Source organism: Phocoena phocoena, chromosome 1, assembly GCF_963924675.1.
Source record: "Phocoena phocoena chromosome 1, mPhoPho1.1, whole genome shotgun sequence".
In the NCBI taxonomy this organism is placed as follows: domain Eukaryota; kingdom Metazoa; phylum Chordata; class Mammalia; order Artiodactyla; family Phocoenidae; genus Phocoena; species Phocoena phocoena.
The window spans coordinates 107,646,146-107,666,890 of NC_089219.1; the positions used below are offsets into that span (position 1 = coordinate 107,646,146).

The 20,745-nt window shown below is 36.2% G+C and overlaps 1 protein-coding gene across 2 annotated transcripts in view; it reads left to right on the forward strand.

The window, feature by feature from the left end:
* GPR89A (G protein-coupled receptor 89A) overlaps window positions 1-20,253 on the forward strand; it is a 40,366-nt gene extending 20,113 nt beyond the window's left edge. The window contains exons 8-14 of one of the 2 annotated variants that reach the window (XM_065874333.1): window positions 6,973-7,082; window positions 9,007-9,095; window positions 10,026-10,118; window positions 16,621-16,716; window positions 18,347-18,436; window positions 19,385-19,450; window positions 19,590-20,253. In XM_065874333.1, the coding sequence (XP_065730405.1) occupies window positions 6,973-7,082; window positions 9,007-9,095; window positions 10,026-10,118; window positions 16,621-16,716; window positions 18,347-18,436; window positions 19,385-19,450; window positions 19,590-19,796 (751 nt within the window). In that variant the 3' untranslated portion in view covers window positions 19,797-20,253. The remainder of the gene's footprint in view (window positions 1-6,972; window positions 7,083-9,006; window positions 9,096-10,025; window positions 10,119-16,620; window positions 16,717-18,346; window positions 18,437-19,384; window positions 19,451-19,589) is intronic. The other variant, XM_065874341.1, reaches the window with a different exon arrangement.
* Window positions 20,254-20,745: the final 492 nt, after the last annotated feature.

Below are 20,745 nucleotides of genomic sequence, written 5' to 3' on the forward strand. Positions count from 1 at the left end.
TTTTTATTATTTAAAAACTACTTTTAAAATGTGTGTTTTTGAGGTGACATTTCTAGAAATCTGTATCACAGCGGGTAAAAGCATAGGCTCTAGATTCAGACTATCTGAATCTGAATCTTTGGCCTACAACTCACAGTGTGACTTTGAGCTAGTTGCTTTATTTCTTTATGTCTTGGTTTCCTTATCTGTAAAATGGAAATAATAATAATGAGTTGACTAACATGTAGAGTTCTTAGAACAGTGAACTATACATAGCCAAGGAAAACTATCTAACTTATTAATAATCTCAGCAGGACAATCATTTGGTTTTAATACTTTACCTTTATTTATTCATTCATATAGTCATTCACTTAATAATTACATAGAAAGCCTACTTTATGCGAGGCACTGTACTAAATGCTGAATACTACATAGAGATAGAATGATGAGCGAGGTAATCAGCTCCTACCTTCATGAAGCTTATTGGTCTACTGTTTTTATTAGAGTTATTAGTACTCATATAAAAATGATGTCATAGAAGTTTTAAATTGCATGAGTGTTTTTCCATTTCATGTTTCTTCTTTCAACACTTTACTGTAGTAAGATACATAATCAAGTCAAAGAAGACAATATAAGAGAGAACAATAAACATTAGAATGATAAAGAGGTCCAGATTCACCAACTAATTATTTATCTCCATTTGTATACATCTTTACTAAGGGAGTGGAAGTAGATACACATGTGTATACATTTGTTTACTTATATATGTTTTGTTCACATTCATGCTCTACAGTTTATTTTACATGAATGAATATAAATGTAGATTTTTAGAATATAACAACAAGAGCAACATTGTTCAATATTAAAAGATACTTGTATAGGAACATACTATTTTGATTCCCATGGTCATTCTCCCTTGGACTATATTTATTTTATTTATATAGAGAGATGAATATAAAGTCATGACCCATGTCACTGTGGACGTGCACTTTTAAGCCATTTCATCGCTAGTCATGCTGAGGAATTGGCTCTGATCTATACATGTACCCCTATAGACCTTGTTAAGTCAGGGTCTGGGATGGTTTGTGGTCCTGCCGTAGGTCTTACTAATTTGAGTGGCTCTCAGAAGAATCAGCCTCCCAACTTAACCTAATTATCACAGTTCTTTACCCAGTGGAGCTAACAGGGCAGATAGACAGCTAACATGACAACACTGCTACCTTCAAGGTTCATACAATGTCCTTGCTATTTACCAAAATATTGAAAAAATGTTTGCAGAAACACTCATAGTTGCAGAAGAGTAGTGACCAGAAAACATCTTTCAATTTAACAGCAGAGGGCCCTAGTGAGATGACATACACGAAAAATAGTATCTGTTATGTACAGAAAAGTTAATGGTTGAAAATGGGGGCAGGAAAGAGGCATACTGTCTTCTCACTTGGAACACTGAATAGAGGATAAGGTTTATAGTATTTGGAAAATATTCATCAAAAACCTAGTTCAGATAGTATAAATACGCTGAGTTAGTGATCAAAGCCTTTCAGCTTTTTTCAGTTTGAGAGAAATAAGTGACCTGTTATTTTGTTTGATTTTTCTGTTGACTTAGATTTTAAAGCTTTTGTTTTGGAGATCTATGATATAACTGAAGTATAGTCTTTTTTCACAAACAATATTAGTTTTGAAATTGTAGTTTTGTAGAAGATAAAAAATACAATTATGCAACTATACACCATAGTATAAGGAAGAGAACTTGAACTAGACAATCACTTTACAAGAAACTTGTTAAGTCATCTTGAGCAAATACTAAACTGTCTCAGTTTTCTCATTTGTAAAATGGTGGGGTTAACTAAAAGGTCTCTAGGATCCCTTTCAACCCACAAATTCTGAATTTATACTTTTTCACACAGCTTATGACATACAAAAACAAAAAACCTAGAGTACGTAGAGTATGTAAAAGTTAATGCAAGCTATTACTATGAGGAAAAACTTTATCTCTACCCTTGAATTAGAAACAGGAAAAATTGTTAAAAACAAATATTCAAAGGCAATGGCAAATGAACAGAGACAGGTAGAAATTTGAAGAGTGTCAGGTAACTGCATGTTTGTGGTTTTCTTGCCTCGGAGTGCTCTTCAACCACTGCCCACTCAAGTATACAGATTGATAGAGTTCAAATCAGCAGAGTAACTGGAAAATTTAAAGGGAAAATTTTGGAAGCAAGAGAGATGCAGAAGGACTGAGATCTACAATCTACATATAAACTCTGCCCAAATCCCTGCCTTATCACTAAACTATGCATGTGTAGAGGAAATACCAGAGAGCTGAGAAGTAGGCAGAAACTAGAAAGGGGTCTACCCTTGAGAGATAGCATTGCCTCTTAATGAGATTTGCAAGTCTGTTGTGTCTTTGACTGAATGCATTGTCTGAACAGTATGTAAGTTAGACATTGTTGGATGACAGAAAGTGACAGGTATGTAAGTTAGACAAGTTGGATGACAGAAAGTGAAATTCTTACTTGACTTGAGGTGTCAGAAGGTACAACTCAGGACTGGCAAAGCAATTAGAAATTTAGGAGGGATCCCTAGAAACAAAGGGACCACAGAGAGGGTAAGCAAGGCCTAAAACCTGATTATAAAATCTGCCCAAATTCTTTGTTGACCACTAACCTGCTCAGGCTCAGAGGAAACCACCAGAGTCAGGCTAAAGAAAGAGCCGCTAAGAGTTGAAAAGCTGAGCAGAAACGTTAGTTACTGCACACAGTAAGTATGACAGTTTCACATTTCAAGTCCAGGTAAATTAACTGCTTACTAGAACAAAAAAAGAGCAGTCCTCAGAAAATAAAAAAGATTCCAAAGCCACTAAAACATAATATCTACAATGTCAAGTTTTCAATCAGAACTTACTAGACATACAAAGAAACAGAACTGTGCAACCCATATTCAAGATAAAAAGCAACTAATAGACACAACTCCAGGGGGGGCCCAGATAACAGATTTAGCAAACAGACTTGAAAACAGCTATTATAAATACATTCAAAGAAGTGAAGGAAGCATAATATTAATTAGTGAACAGAAAAGGAGTCTCAAAAGAGAAATAGAAACTATATTTTAAAAAAGAAACAAAAGAAAATTCAAACCTGAATACTACAGTAACTGAAATGAAAATTTTACTATGTAGACTTAGCAGAATTGAGATGGCAGAAGAAAGAATCAGTGAACTTGAAGGCAGATCAATAGAAATTATTCAGTCTGAAGAATAGAGAAATCAAAGATGGAAGAAAAATGAACAAAATCTCAGGATGAAGCAATATCAAGCAGTCTAAATACTTGTAGTTGGAGTCCTAGAAGAAGGAGAAAGGGGCCAAAAAAGTACTTGAAAAAATAATGGCCAAAAGCCTTCCAAATTTGGTGGAAAACATTAATTTACAGATCTAAGAGGCTTAAGTAGGGGAACCACAAAACTACACCTAGGTTCATATAGTCAAATTGCTAAAAGATAAAGAAAAAATCTTGAAAGCATCAAGAGAAAAATGATAAATATAGGGGAACAACAAAAAGAGTAATGGTTGCTGAACAAGGTTGTAGAATACAAAGTAAACATACAAAAATTAATTGTATTTTTATATTACTAGAAATTAAAAATACAGTACAAATTACAGTCACTCAAAAAAAATGAAATACTTAGGTATAAATCTAACACAACACGTACAGGACTTATATGCTGAAAACTATGAAGTGCCGATGAAAGAAATCAAAGGTCTAAATAGAGAAACATACCATGTTTAATAGATTGGAAGACTCAACATAGTAAAGATGTTAATTCTCCCCACATTGATGTACACGTTTAATGTAAGTCATTTCAAAATCCCAGCAAGATTTTTTGTAGATACACACAAAATTATTCTAAAGTTTATATGGAGACACAAAAGTACTAGACACTTTTTCAAAATAGCTAAAACAATTTTGAAAAAGTAAAATGAACAGTATCAGTCTATCTGATTTCAAAACTTATTATACAGCTATAATCAAGGATTATATTGGCAGAGGTATAAATACATAGACCAATGGAGCAGAATAGAGGACTCAGACCAACAGAAAAATGCTCAACTAATTTGTTTACGAATTTGCAAAATCAATTCAGTGGAGGAAAGATAGCCTTTTCAACAAATGGTGCTTGAACAATTGGACATCCATAGATATTTTTTAAATGAATCTCAGTGTAAGTCTCACACCTTATACAAAAATTAATTCAAAATGTAAAACTATAAAACTTGGTAGAAAAATAGGAGAAATATTTGAAATCTAGGGCTACACAAGAGTTCTTAGACTTGGCACCAAAAGCACAATTTATAAAAGGAAAAATTGATAAATTGGACTTCATCAAAATGAAAAAATTTCACTCTGTGAAAAACCCTGCTAAGAGGATGAAAAGAAAAATTACAGACTGGGAGAGAGTATTTGAAAACCACATATCTGAGAAAGAACTAACTTTCACAAGTTAGAGAAAAAAAAAAAAATCAAACAGTCCAGTTAGAAGTTGGGCAAAAGACCTGCACAGACATTCACTGTACACGTTGTATAAATGGCAATTAAGCACATGAAAAGGCTTTTTAACATCATTAGCCGTTAGAGAAATGCAATTAAAACTATGAGCTATTACTACATACCTATTAGAATGACTAAAATAAAAATTAGTGACAACAACAAATGCTAGTAAGGATGCAGAGAAACTGGATCACTCATACATTGCTGGTTAGAATGTGGAATAGCATAGTAACTCTGGAACACAGTTTAGCAGTTTCTTAAAAAAACTAAACATGCAACTATTACACAACATAGCAACTGCATTCCTGGGTACTTTTTCCAGAGGAATGAAGACTTATCTTCACACAAAAATTTGTGCCTTAATGTTTATAGCAGCTTTATTCATAGTAGCCAAAAATGGAAATAATCCAGATACCCTTTAAATGGATAAATAGTTAAAGTGTGGTTTATCCATACCACAGAATACTGCTGAGTAATAAGAAGTTATGAACTACTGATAGATGCAACAACCTGTATGAATCTCCAGAAAATTATGCTGAGTAAAATAGCCAATTCACAAAGGGTGCATACTGTATGATTCTATTTATATAACATTTTTTAAATGACAAAATGGAAGTGGAAACAGATTCGTGGTTGCCAGGGGTTAAAGAAGGCCTGGGGGTGGGAGGAGGGAAGTGGGCTATACAAGGGCAACATGAGGAATCCTTGTAGTAATGGAAATGTTCTGTATTTTGACTCTATAAGTGTCAGTATCCTGGTTGTGATATTGTACCCACAAGATTTCCATTGGGGAAAGGTGGGGAAAGGGTACATGGTATCTCTGTTTTTTTTTTATAACCCCATGTGGATTTACAGTTATCTCAAAAGAAAATGTTTAATTAAAAAAGTAATTGCTGACTTCCAACCAGAAGCGATGGATACCAGAAAACGGCAGAATGGAGTATTTAAACCATAGTAGACATTTTTCAGCTTCTTTACGTGCAAACTACTACCAAGTGCATACTTCTTCTAGTGATTACCTCTTTGCCTGTTGTGGGGCCACAATGCAGTGTCTGTCGTCTTTACATGTTCAAGAGGTTCCACTCCACAGACAGTCATTATGTTTATTGTATTATAGACATTGAAACTAAGGACAACAGAAATGCGCTTCTGTGCGCCCTATCTCCCTCTGCCTTCCTTTAATCCAGCATGGTAGGTTGATGTAAATGAGTGGAATAGAACCTCTTCCCTTTTGCTCCAGCTTTCCCAACTATGAAAATAGGAAAACTAAGACTTATGAGTCTCGCCAAGTCAAAATCTCCCTGGGTCTGAGCCTCTTCTTGGCTGTTCTACATCTTCCAATAATGCTGAGTTACGGTGCACATGCGTAGAGGAGAAGGCAGAAGGGGCTGATACAACTTGGGAGCTATATTCCATTTACTCAGTATCCCGGTAAAGGTCATTTTAAGGAGGAAACAATTAAGTCAGTATGGCTAACACACTTAATATTCTTTATTGTTAATATCATTTTAGCCAATGGCTTAAAGAATTTAGCCCACAAAAATACCATTTGGTATTTGGTACCATTGGTTCCATTTGTATTGGTCCTAACCATGAATACCAATGCTGCTTCTTTATCCTTACCACTTCTATCTCTTGTCATCCTTTTGAGGTTAACCTTGAGTTAAATTTTTCTTTAGTTCTACAACTCTTTTTATTAGACTCATTCTGGTTTACTTTAAGCCTGTAGGCCTTGGCCTATTGTACTCTTCAAGAAGCCATTTATGCACAAATGCTCTATTTTTCCTCACAAGGACCCTATTCTATGTGGTGGGCTGGAAAATGCCAGCAGCCACCACTGAAGCGGTAGGTCCTTCCACAGACTGACAGGACAAGAGGAAGGACAAGTTTTCCATTGATTTATTCGGTAGTAGGGGGAGACTGTCATTAAAGGGAGAATGGTGTTTTAGAAGAGGCCAGGTTTATGTGATTTTCCGAGGTTTTTGTTGGTTTGTTTGTTTGTTTTTCTTTTGTCTGCTTTTAAAAAGGAAAGCAAAAAACATTTATTGAGTTTCTACCCTGTACCTGATCCTTTAGCTAGGCATGTTAGCTATTGTTTTATTTTGTTTTTAAATGATAATGGTAATAATTAAATATATTATTTCATTGATCTTCACAATCATCCAGAGATGAGGAAATGAAAACTCTAAGGTCTCACAGTTTCCAAGTTGTAGAGGCAGTCCTCAAATTTATTGCCTACTCCAATTCTGTGCTCCTTCACCTATTCCACATTCCTTCTGGGAGTGTATGCTTTTCCCTCAGTTGTAAGCAGTGGAAAAGTGGGACTCCAGAATTTGAATCCTTCCCTGAACAGCTCAGCAAATGAAAGGAGCAGTTATGAGACTGGAAAGCGGATGAGAGTGGAGTACGAGGGTCCATGCTTCCTTGCTGAGGTTTTATATTTTATTTCAGGATGGCAATGACACGGAGGACTATGTTCCAGAAGGGGGAGGTGCATAACAAACCATCAGGATTCTGGGGAATGATAAAGAGTGTTACCACTTCAGCACCAGGAAGTGAAAGTATCCTTTATCCCTCTGCTTGATTCTTTTTCTCAACTCTGGACCAAGGGCAGAAGAAAAAATAGTATTGGGATATTCTCTTCTAAGATACCTGACTGCAACAGAGTTCAGCTGGCCAGGGCTGGGCTTAGGAAATACAATGTGTACAGTCATCGTTCCAACAGCCATAGAAGATCATAAAATAATAAAACCATTGTCTTTGAACTGGAGGGGTCCTAACATGTCAGTCTTTCCATTTTACAGATGAGAAAATAGACCCAGAGAAGTTGTCACACAGTGGCTTGTGGCAAAGATAAGACCAGAACTGTGGTCTCCTCAGTTCTTTCCACTACACTATTGTATTTCCCACCTCTGAAACACCACCACAAAACAATGCCTCCCCCAGATGGATGGTTTGTATATGAGATTGTAAGGGCCCATTTCTAAAGCAGTCAGTTTTAGAAACAAACAAATTTTAAGCAGCTCTGTATCTCCAGTGACTTTTTGGTTTAAAGAATCAAGGAGATTGGGATAATGGACTTGTCTTGGCCCAGCTGGTTGCAGTGTTAAACTGATTCCCAAATTGAGTAACCAAATCTCTTTGTGGCTACCAGGTTATTAAGCTGGAATTTGGGGTGGGGGACTAGAGGTAAAATAGCATATTCCTGCTTCATTCTCTGGCCTGAGGAAGAACAGATTCCCCTGTCCCTCAACTGGAGAAAAAGAATGTAACCTATTCTTGCTATAAATTATGACATATCTTTCTGGTGTGAAATGCAGGTAAGAATTGGAAAAAGAAAAAGAAAAAAAAGTAGGATGACCACAGGAGAGAGAAAAAAAAGATGACTTTAAATTCATTTCTCATCTCCTATTTCCAGCAGAGTGCTAAGGGATAAAATGATGAGCAGAGGATAGCCTCTCTCCTCAAGGAGCTTACTGCCTAATCATGGAAGAGCCAAACGTGTAACTCATTAAACCGCATTATTCAGTGGCCTGGACCATGCCAACAGCAGCCAGTACTGAGGAAGGAGCTGAAGGGCATTTGCTGATTTGGGTAATAGTGGAAAACTCACAGAGAGGAGGGAGGATTTGGATTAAAGCCAATGCTTCTGTTTTAGAAAGGGCTGTCTTTACTATTTTTATTACTTAAAAATTCATAACAGCCAAAGTTTAGGTTTAAGCTATCTTAGCAACACTAAGTCAAGTCAAAAAAGTATCGGGATTATTTAAGATCTCTGAGTCCTTTCCTAAATGGAGAGGATAATCACACGACCTCACTGAGTTCTTCGAAAGTGGCATAGCGTAATGGAAAGAGCAGGCCTTGGAGTAAGACAGATCTGACTTTGCTTCCATGTCTATTAGCTGTGTGACTTTGAGCAAGTTATTTGACTCTCTGAGCTTTACTTTCCTTATCTGCAAAATGGATAATAACACCTATCTCATGGGATTGTTGTAAATAATAGAAGATAATATCGTAAAGAACTAAAGAAGGTAATGTCTATAAATCCCAGCCTGTATTAGAACTCAGTAAACATTAGTTCCCTTCCCTAACATTGTGTTTATTCAGATATTTCAGGAGAAAACTTTGCTATATTATAGGTGTTTTTCTTACTATGTAACCTTTTGAGATTCCAAAGATTACATTTGACTTAATCTAACTAGATAAAGCAAAAATAAACAGAACCACCTCTCTGAGCCACTTGAGCTAGTGAGAAACTGAGTGGTAGGTGTTTGGTGGTGACGCTCTTGATGGAAAAGCTTTATACACCTGTGTCTGAGGTTGGAAAAATTGTTCTAAAGTAGTACTGCTGGCTATAAGCAGGAAATTGAAAATATGGGCAGTTCCTAGGACCCACTGTAGAAGAAACCAAAAGCATATGCTTTCTTTATTGCTGTTCCTTGAAACTTCTATGTGATTTAAACCTTGATGCCCATTTTGTGCCAGATCTTACTCTTATTCAACAGGAAGTGGATGCTTTGGAAGAACTAAGCAGGCAGCTTTTCCTGGAAACGGCTGATCTATATGCTACCAAGGTACAGAGCAAGGAAACTGAAGTGTGGTTTTTACTAATATGATTGAAGAGAGAACAAGACTAAATAGCTTTTTAGCATCCTCTATGGCCAAGCCATGTAAGAGGCACCTCATAGCTTCAATATCAGCCATGAAGCACTGATGGCTGCACTCTTTGTGACATTGCTCCTACCAGTAGCAAAACCCTTAATGGAACACTCTCAAAAATAGAAATTAGTGGGATAGTCAGAAGAGGCTTTTAGTCATCTAGGAAGGTGGCACACACCACTTCCTACTGATGATCCAGGATCAAGAGGGTAGCTCCTATGGTAGCTCCTCTGTTTTTTGTTCTCTTGCAAGTTAATAATAGTGTAAGAGCAGTAAGACACCAATCTGCCGTGGTCTAGCGCTATTTTAAAGGATCCAGATCAAGAAGGGACCTAACTACAAGAAGTAACTTTCCTTTGTACACCTAAAATGCAGTGTAATTTAAATATGCAAAATCTATTAGTTAAGGTTGTTCAAACTATTTTAATCCTTTTTGAGGATTACTTCACAGGAATAGCCATGTAGGATAGAGGTAAACATAGGCTTTGAAGACAGATAGACCTGAGCCTAACTTCCCTTACTCACTAGCTCTGCAACCTTAAGCAAGTTATTTAACCTCTCTAAGCCTCTGTTTTCTCATCTGTAAAATTAAAGAGAACATATCTCATAAGAGTTGTTATGAAGATTAAAGTAGATAATGCATGTAAGGTGTTTATCCTAATTTCTGGCTTAAAGTAATCATTCAATAAATTTTTCCCACTACTACTATTACTGTTATTTTAATATTATTATCATGTGTGGTTTTAATTCTTAGCCTGAACAGTGATTCATAGAGGCAGGAATTTTGTGGAATATAAATGTAATTTTGCTGAGACTAACCATGTTTTGTGTTTGTTTTCCCTCAGGAGAGAATAGAATACTCCAAAACTTTCAAGGGGAAATATTTTAATTTTCTGGGTTACTTTTTCTCTATTTACTGTGTTTGGAAAATTTTCATGGTAAGTATATTATTTTTAATTGTCAGGATTTAGGTGATTTTCCCTGGTAATGGCAGAGAGAGAAAATTGAGTTCGGTTGAGGCATTGAACTAAACTCCAAATCCAGTTGAGTCAATAGAAAATGTGATCTTTCACATCTCTGAGCCTCATTTTTTCATCCTCTCCTTTTTGGGTCACCTAGAAGAGGGAGGTTGCATTTTTCTTCTGTCAGAAATCATGAATAAGTTCTTAGATTATGAAATATATGAAGAGTGAATATTGAAGTTTCTTATTCTACACCCTGCTTTCCATATTACGCATGAGTACGTGATTGTATATAACGCAATTCCTACCTTCAGCTCAGAATAGAAACCACCTGTCCTTTTCAATAATCTGTATATACCCAAAAAAGTAAATTCTAAAACATATTTCTACAGATAAATTCATTTTCTGTGCTTACAGCTCTTATTCTTTTGTGGCTCTCCCTTAATGCTCTATTCTTTATGTGCATTTTATGTACTGCATTATTTGTCTTTACTTGTGACTCATCTGCAGGTATTAATGGATTTCAGTGTGATTATAGAAAAGGCTGATTTGACGTTCTAGTTCGGTGACTTTCCCACTGGGGCTGTGCTTGCACAAAGAGGAGCTTTGTCAGCTTGTTAGTTAATTTTGATCAGTGTAGATGAATGGAGGATTCTGGATTTAACAGATCTAATGTTATAATAAATTGATGCTAATACCCATTCAGATGACATTTTTAAATCTTGATTCATTCAGTGGGAGAGGATAAATGAAGATAGTGTATTCAATTAACTAAGCTACTAAAGGCTTTTCCTGAGATGCAGCCTTTAGGAGAGCATAACATTTTTAACAGCTTTATTGAGATGTAATTGACATTCAACAAACTGTACATATTTAAAGTATACAATTTGGTAAATTTTGATATATATATATATACCTGTGCAACAGTCATCACCACAATCAGGATAGAGAACACATCCATCATCACTTCCAAAAGTTTCCTCAGGCCCCTTTGTAATGCCTCTCTATTACTTTTTTTTTTTTTTTTTTTGCGGTACGCGGGCCTCTCACTGTTGGGGCCTCTCCCGTTGCAGAGCACAGGCTCCAGACGCACAGGCTCAGCGGCCATGGCTCACGGGCCCAGCCGCTCTGCAGCATGTGGGATCTTCCCGGACCGGGGCACAAACCCGCGTCCCCTGCATCGGCAGGCGGACTCTCAACCACTGCGCCACCAGGGAAGCCCCTGTTGCTTTTTATTGCTGAGTAGTGTTCCACTGTATGGATGTGCCACAATTTGTTTATCTGTTCGCCTGCTGATCGATATTTGTTTGTTTTCAGTTTGGGGATATTACAATAAAGCTGCTGTGAACATCTACGTACAAGTCTGTATTTGGACATATGCTCTCTTTTCTCTTGGGAGAAAGCATTTAAGTGTAGAATGGCTGGATCATATGGCAGTTGTATGTTTGACTTTTGAAGAAACAGCCAAACTTTTCCGAAGAGGTTGCACCATTTTATATTCCCACCTGCAGTGTTTGAGGGTTTCAGTTATTCCACATCCTCACCAACATTGTGTAGTCAGTCTTTTTAATCTTAGATGTTTTAATAAGTATGAGGTGGTATTGAATCATTTTAATTTGCATTTTCCTAATGTCTAATGATGTTGAACAACTTTTTATGTGCCTTTTTGCCACCTGTATATCCTCTCTGGCAATGTATCTATTCAAATTTTTTTGCCAATTTTTTAATTAGGTTGTTTTCTTTTTATTGCGTTTGAGAGTTTTTCAATATAGTCTGGAAGCCTTTTATCAAATATGTGATTTTCAGATATTTTCTCCCAGTCAGTGGCTTGGCTTTTCATTCTCTTAGCAGTATCTTTTGAAAACCAGAAATTCTTCACTTTGATGAAGTCCTATTTATCTTTTTTTTTCCTACTATGGATTATGCTTTTGGTGCTGTATCTAAGAAATCTTTGTCTAGGGCTTCCCTGGTGGCGCAGTGGTTGAGAGTCTGCCTGCCGATGCAGGGGACGCGGGTTCGTGCCCTGGTCTGGGAAGATCCCACATGCCACGGAGCGGCTGGGCCCGTGAGCCATGGCCGCTGAGCCTGCACGTCTGGAGCCTGTGCTCCACAACAGGAGAGGCCGCAACAGTGAGAGGCCCGCATACTGCAAAAAAAAAAGAAATATTTGTCTAAAGATTTGTCACAAAGATTTTTTTCATATGTTTTCTTCTAGAAATTTTATAGTTTTAGGTTTTACATTTAGGTCCATGATCCATCTTGAGTTAATTTTCTAATATGATATTGGAGTATGAATCCAAGTTCATTTTTTTCATATAGATAGCCAATTGTTCTAGCACCATTTGTTGAAAAGAGTATCCTCTCTCCATTGAGGTGATTTTGCAATTTTGTCAAAAACTAATTGACCATATGTGTGTGGGTCTGTTTCTGTACTCTCTTTTTTTCTATTGAGATTTATATGTATCTTATATATTTACTTCTGCCCATACCACACTGTCTTGATCAATGAGTTTTCCAATTCATGAGCATGGTACAACTCTTCATTTATTTAGATCTTCTTTAGTTTCTCTCAACAGTGTTTTATAGTTTTTATTACTCTTTTTAAATTTTATTTTATTTATTTTTGGCTGCATCGTGTCTTCGTTGCTGCACACGGGTTTTCTCTAGTTGCGGCAAACAGAGGCCACTCCTTGTTGCAGTGCGCGAGCCTCTCACTGCGGTGGCCTCCCCTGTTGCAGAGCATGGGATCCAGGCCCACGGGCTTCAGTAGTTGTGGCTCGTGGGCTCTAGAGCGCAGGGTCTGTAGTTGGTGGCGAACAGGCCCGTTCAGGCAGCATGTGGGATCTTCCCGGGCCAGGACTTGAACCTGCATCCCCTGAGTTAGCTGGCGGATTCTCAACCACTGCACCACCAGGGAAGCCCTTATAGTTTTTAGTGTACAAAACTTTCATCAGACTTATCTCTTAAGTATTTAATTTTTTGATGCTATTATAAATGAAAATGTTTTTATAATTTTAATTTCTAAGTGTTACTAGTATATAGATATACAATTGATTCTTGTATATTGATCTTATATTCTGCAACCTCGCTAAACTCCCTTATTATTTCTAGAAGCTTTTTATAAATTTCGTAGGATTTTTCTACATAAACAATTCCATCCTACCTTTCTTCTGATCCTCCTCCCCCAGCCTTACTGCACTGACCAAAGCCTCCAGTTACAGAGTTAAATAGAGCAGTCATCCCGATCTTAGGGGGAAAGCATCCAGTCTTACACCATTAAGTGTGATGTTAGCTGTCGGTTTTTCTTAGGTGCCCTTTATCAGGCTGAGGAATTTTCTTTTATTCATAGTTTCTTGAGTGTTTTTAATCATGAAAGCATGTTTGATTTTGTCAGATGCTTTTCTGCATCTATTGAGATGATCATATGGTTTTTCTTTTTTAGTCTGCTAATATAGTGTTACATTACTTTTTGAATATTAAACTGACCTTGCATTCCTGCAGTAAACTTTACTTGGCCATGATGTATTATCCTTTTTATATTTTGTTAGATTTAATTTACTAAAATTTTGTTAAGAATTTGTGCATCTATGTTTATGAGGAATACCAGAATGTAGTTTTCTTGTTAATGTCTTTGTTTGGTTTAGGTGTCTAACCTTAGAGAATAAGTTGAGAAGTATTTCTTTCTCTTCTAATTAGCAGAAGAGTTTGCATGGAATTGTTATTATTTCTTTCTTAAATGTTTGGTGGATTTCATCAGCCATCTAGACCTGGAGTTTTCTTTGCAGAGAGTTTTTTAACTACAAATATAATTTTTTTAATATGTATAAAGTTTATTCAGGGTTATCTATTTCTTCTTGAGTGAACTTTTGTACTTGTGTCTTACAAAGAATTTATCCATTTTTATTGAAGTTGTCAAATTTATTGGCATAAGATTGTTCATAGTATTCTCTTATTATCCTTTTAATATTTATAAAGTCTGTAATGATGTCACCTCTCTCATTCTCTTTTTATGTAACAGCTTTATTGAGATATAATTCACATGCAATACAATTCACCCATTTAGTGTACAATTCAGTGGTTTTTAATATTCACAAAGTGTGTAAGCATCAACACAATCAATTTTTATCACCCCAAAAAGAAATCCCATACTCACTAGCAGTCATTCCCTATTTCTCCCCCAGCCTCAGGCAGCCACTAATCTATTGATACTTTCTGTCTCTATAAATTTCCCTATTCTGGACATTTCATGTAAATAGAATCATACAATGTGATCTTTTGTGATTGGCTTCTTCACAAAATGTTTTCAATGTTCATCTATGTGGTAGCCTCTATCAGTACTTCATTCCTTTTTATGACTGAGTAATATTTATTTCCTTATATGGATATACCACATTAATTTAAATTATCCACTTATCAGTTGATGGACATTTGAGTTGTTTCCACTTTTTGTCCACTGTAAATAATGCTATTGTGAGCATTCATGTGTAAGTTTTTATGTGGACAGATGTTTCATTTCTCTTAGGTAGAAACCTGTAGGGGTAGAATTGCTGGGTTATACGCTAACTATATGTTTACGCTAACTATATAAACTGCCAAACTACCAGGCTGTTTTCTAAAGCATCTGTACCAATTTACATTCCTGCCAGCAATGTGTGATGGTTGCAATTTCTCCACATCCTCTCCAACACTTATTATCTATCTTTTTAACTATAATAATTTTAGTGGATGTGAATTGATATCTCTCTAATTCTTGATATTGATAATGTGTGTCTTTTCTCTTTTTTTCTGATCAGTCTCGATAGAAGTTTATCAATCTTATTGAACTTTTCAAAGAACCAGCATCTGGGTTAATTGATTTTTCTCTGTTGTTTTTCTCGTTTCTACTATTATTTCTCTTCTGCTTTTTGGGGGCCTTGTTTTTCTAATTTCTTAAAGTGGAAGCTAAGATCATTGGTTTGAAACCTTTTTTTTAATATAGGTGTCTTAATGCTATAAATTTCTTGCTAAGTACTATTTTAGTTGCGTCTCACAAAATGCAACTTTTTTGATGTTTATTTTTATTTTCATTCAGTTCAAAATACTTTCTGATTTCCTTTTTGATTTCTTCTTTGACTTGTGGGTTAGCAGTATGTTATAAAATATTTGGGGATCATCTGAATATCTTTCTGTAATTGCTTTCTAATTTAATTTCATGTGATCTGCGAATATACTTTGAATCTTTTTAAATTTATTGAGACTTGTTTTCTGACCCAGAATATGGCTAACCATGATTAATGTTCTATGTACACTTGAATAGAATGTGTATTCTACTCCTGTTGGGTGTAATGGCTTGCAAGTGTCAATTAGGTCAAGTTGGTTGATAGTATTGTTAAAGTTTTCTGTACTCTTACTGATTTTCTGACTACTTAATTACTGAGAGAGGGGTGTTGAAATGTCCACCTATTGTGGATTTGCCTTTTTTTAAATTCTATCACTTTTTTGCTTCATGTATGTCATGTCATTATGTGCCCCTTGTTGAAATGATTCTTTTATTCTTATGAAATGACCCTTTTATTTTTTGCTATGAAATCTACTTTGTCTCATATTAATATAGACAGTCCAGCTTTCTTTTGATTAGCGTTAGCATAATATATCTTTTTCCATACTTTTACTTTTAACATATTTGTATCTTTATATTTAAAGTGGGTTTCTTGTAAGCAACTTGCTTTTTTATCTAATCTGGTGCTCTCTGCCATTTAATTGTCATATTTGGACCAGGAGTCAGCCATCTATAGCCCACAGGCCAAATCCAGCCACCACGTGCTTTTATTTTAAAAGTTTTATTGGAACACAGCCAAGCCCATTTATCTACATATTGTCTGTAGCTACAGTTATATGACAGTGGCAGAGTCTGCCAACCCCTGGTTTAGACCATTTATATTTAATGTGATTATTGATATGGTTGAGTTTAAAACAACCATGTTGCTGTATGTTTTTATTCATCTCGTGTGTTCTTTTTTCCCCTTTTTCCTTTTTTTCTTCCTTCTTTTGGATTAATTGGGTATTTTTCGTAATTCCATTTGATCTTCTTTGTTGGTTTGTCAGCTATAACTCTATTTTTGTTGTTTTAGTGATTGATATTACAGCTGTCAGAAAATAACCACAGGGAATTACCCTGGAATTCCTTGATTCTCTTACCCTGAGTTCGTCTACCAAAATGTTTCCTTGCTGGATCCTATTAAATTAATTTGTATATGTCATAGCCTTATTCCCCTTTAGACTCTACAGAAAAGAAAGATAGTGTAGATAGGGACTTTTGTTTGCCTATGTGTGAATAGCCAAAATAGATTTCTTATATATGATTTGGATTGAGAGTAGAATTGCATTTTTAGGAATATCTACCTGTAAGGTACATTTGGTGATTAATTCATTATTTTGAATCATTTTTTTAAATGGTGATTATTGAGATACTCTAATGTAAAGGTCTGTGTCTCTGCAGGCAACCATTAATATTGTTTTTGACCGAGTTGGGAAAACTGATCCAGTCACAAGAGGCATTGAGATCACTGTGAATTATCTGGGGATCCAATTTGATGTAAGAGTTGTATCAAAATCCTTATTTCTTATGTTTCTTTCTATTTTATCTGCTCTAAATAACAATTCTTTAGATTCTAACTCCTTATTCTAGGTACTTGCTTCTGCTTTCATTCTTCTCACTCTCCTCTATATTTTGGCATATTCCTATGGCAAATTCATAAAGGGCATAAAACCATAAGTAACGACTGGCAATTATTATTGTCATGGATAGTGATTATCTCTGTAGTTCCTCCTCTTCTTCTCTAGCAGCTACCACTCACCAGCTTCTCCGTAACAAATATTCAAATACTTCTTTCTGTGATACTTGATGACATCTTCAAACATAACTCACCTTTGATTCCTCTGGTAGAAAATTAAATACTAATTAGTGTTTTCGTGTTAGAACTGAAATGATTTCTGCTATAAAAAATTAACTATCAATTAATTCATGTGGGTTTTGAGCTAAAAGTGTTAACTGTCACCTGTGCACAAAGGTTTTTTTAATCATCTTTCTACGTGTTTTATAATACTACTGTTATTAAACACATTCTTGTCCCAATTTAAGTTTAATGTCTTTATTTGTAGAATAGTATCTTTTCCAGGTATATATATAGCCAGTGATTCTAGCTGATTAGCACTTTGATAATAAGATCAATGTCATGTTCTTAGTCCCTATGAGTGCCATTTAGCTGTGCTATGATCCTGGCCACAGACTGCATGCTACCCCCAGCCAGCCATCTCAGCTGGACATGCCCCTCATAGCTGGATAAAATGAAAATACACCAGAGCAAATTGAGCGCCAGTCCTTGAGAAACAGCTCAAAGCACACATTTTTTTGATGATAGATCAATAGTGTATCCTTTTTCATGTGAAGGAGCATGCCATCTTTCCTTCAAGTAGTGTATAAATTATACGGTAAAGTATGCTTCACTCTTTATTCACACGTGTTTTCCTCTTTTACACTTTTGTACTGGGGTGAGTTTTTAGAAATGCCCTTATCAGTGCTTTGAGGCTAGCTGCTGTGTGTGTATATGTATTCCATCTATAACTCATCTATATACGTACTTCACATTTCATAATTCTGAATAACATCTCTTAGATGTTAGCAATGCAGCTCCCCCTCAGATGCTTTTCAGCCCTGAATCAAGCACAGGGTATCACAGCTGCCTCTCACTCTGAAGCAATCCAAGAGGAGAAGAAAGTATCATCATGTGATTCAGATGAAGGTCAGCTATTTCCTAGACTATAGCTGAGAATGTCTACATATTCTCTTATTATAAGAAGAAAAGTTTCTTATAGTTTTGGGTGATCAGAGAACTGTCATTCAGATATTAAAATTATCAGCCTGCTATTCGGTTTCCTTTTGATTCATGCTTTTCACTTGAAGCTGTGTTATTAGCTTTGTGTTTCTTCTGGTTATTAGAGTTATTTTCATCACTTCATTGCACTTGCTTTCTTCTGTCCTTAAGTTTTAAGTCTGCTAGTTAAGATATCCACTGCAGTCTTCCTGTACATGTTTTCGCTGCCACTTACTTGCTAATGAAGTTCCCTCTCACAGCTACATAAGTGATAAGAATGCATCTTCTTAGCTGTCCCATCGCTCTGAACAGAGAATTAACAAATATTTTTCCTTCCTATTGTGTTGACAGGTGAAGTTCTGGTCCCAACACATTTCCTTCATTCTGGTTGGAATAATCATTGTCACATCTATCAGAGGACTGCTGATCACTCTTACCAAGGTAGGTTGTATCACAGAGTTTAAAAGTACTAATTTAATTACATGTGGCACTGTGAGATGATTTTACCTAATTAACATTTCTGCCTTCTGAGATCTTAAACAACAGTTGCAAATATTAAAAAGACATACGACAGAGTAAAAGAAAAAGTTAAACTAATACATGAGTTGATGATGATGTATTTACATCATACACCAATCAGATAAGTACAGTTAGTTACCAAAGGTCATAGTCTGTTTCTATGTGTTGAGAATGAGGTCACAGTCTGTTTCATTCACTGATATGTCACCAGCATCTAGAACAGAACGTGGCACATGGTAGGTGCTGAGCAGGTATTTGGAATGAATAAATGAGATAGTATTTGAGGGTAGAAGAATAACTGTGAGAGTTGCTTGTAAGGAGGATATGGAAGTAGGAGAAGCAGAATGTTCAGCTGTTTTCTGATCAGCATAAGAAGGCTTCATGGAGCTGGAAGGTAAATCCTCTCTGTCAGAAGAGGTAAGGATTTCAAAATCCAAGAATTGTTTGAATGAAAGGAGAGAAGAGGTTGGGAGGGAAGAAGGGATCACCAAGCATCTAGCACAATTTTAGGAAGAGCTCAGGAGCCTAGTAACAATTTCAAGGGCTTGGAGTGGCCTGGAGTAATTTGTTTTAATGATTTATAATGATGTTAAAGTCATATGTATCACATAGTTTCTGATAAGGTGGAATCCTTTCATGTTATAATACCTAAAACCACCAACTTACCCATATGGGAAAAGTATAACTGGATCCTTTTGGGGCAGTCTATGTCAATATCTTATTTATAGCCTTAATCATATGAATGGTTCTATACAGGATTGTGGCATGGAAGAGACATTTTCAATTAAATGTTAACTGTAGTACTTAATGTTTTTGACACAGGAATCTAGCAGTACTATATAAATTCATCTCTCCTCCCTTTCTTGACAGTTCTTTTATGCCATATCCAGCAGTAAGTCCTCCAATGTCATTGTCCTGCTATTAGCACAGATAATGGTAAGTTTAATGAACTAGCTTTATGTGCACAGCTGTAAAATGCCAGAAATGTGCTCTATACTTTTAAATATTTTAACAATGTCCTGGGACTTGTCTGTCACTACATTCAGAGGGACTTCTCGATTAATCTGACTTGCAGGGCATGTACTTCGTCTCCTCCGTGCTTCTGATCCGAATGAGCATGCCTCTGGAGTACCGCACCATAGTCACCGAGGTCCTTGGAGAGCTACAGTTCAACTTCTATCACCGTTGGTTTGATGTCATCTTCCTGGTCAGTGCTCTCTCCAGCATACTCTTCCTCTATTTGGCCCACAAACAGGCACCAGAGAAGCATATGACACCTTGAACTCATGCCTATTATAGACTGCTACAGGCCAGTGGTGTCAGAATTTGGATATAAGAGGGAAAAAAATGGAGGGGACCGGGGCCTAACATTTTTTAAACAAAAAAAAATGTTGTGGTAGCATATTCTACCTCCAGCTTACACCTGCCTCCTCAGATGATACTGTAATCATGAGTAGCATCAGCTACTCGTGATCACAGAAATGAGAGAGAGAAGTAACCCAAGCTAGTACTCAGCCAAGAGCACCCTGTTTGGGTTTGAGGCTGGTGCAGTATGCTGGGTGGTGGGACTGGCCAGAGCCAAGAAACTAAGGGGAGAAAATACACTGGAATTCTGGGCTAAGAGAGATCTAAGGTAGCTGGGCCAAACACATGAGATTCTGTTCAAGTCAAGGATCACATGGAGAAGGTTATAACGTTCCCTTGAGGTTGACTCTCATTAAAATCAGAGATTGTTAACACTTTGGACTTAGCATCATTTTATCAAGGATAGTTTGGTTAAAAAGTTATGCTTGTGTGATCTAATATGAATTGGCATCCCACCCTTCCTCCCCGGACCCTGTCCCCTTAAAATAACCAAGAGGTTATCTGTCCTGGGGAAGGAGTGTTATGCAACTGAACTAGAGTCTACCAAGAGAGACTTCAAAGTATGTCATTTTTCTTGATTTCCTTTCAACTTATTATTTAAAAGTGAATTACTCTAAATTCAAGTCAGTGATGATATCTCATTTTTTCTTTTCATCTGCCCCTCGTGCTGTGGGGTAAAACAATGAATAACTGTTAACTGGAATAAGTCACTTTCCTATCCTACGACTCAATTTCTTCATCTGTAAAAGGAAGCTGTTGGAAAATTTGTAGAACACTCAGATATGCAATTTAAGAAAATCCTGAATTTTATTACCAGGAAGTCTCTTTTTATTACTAAGATCTTATTCTGAGTTTTATTGTGTTTT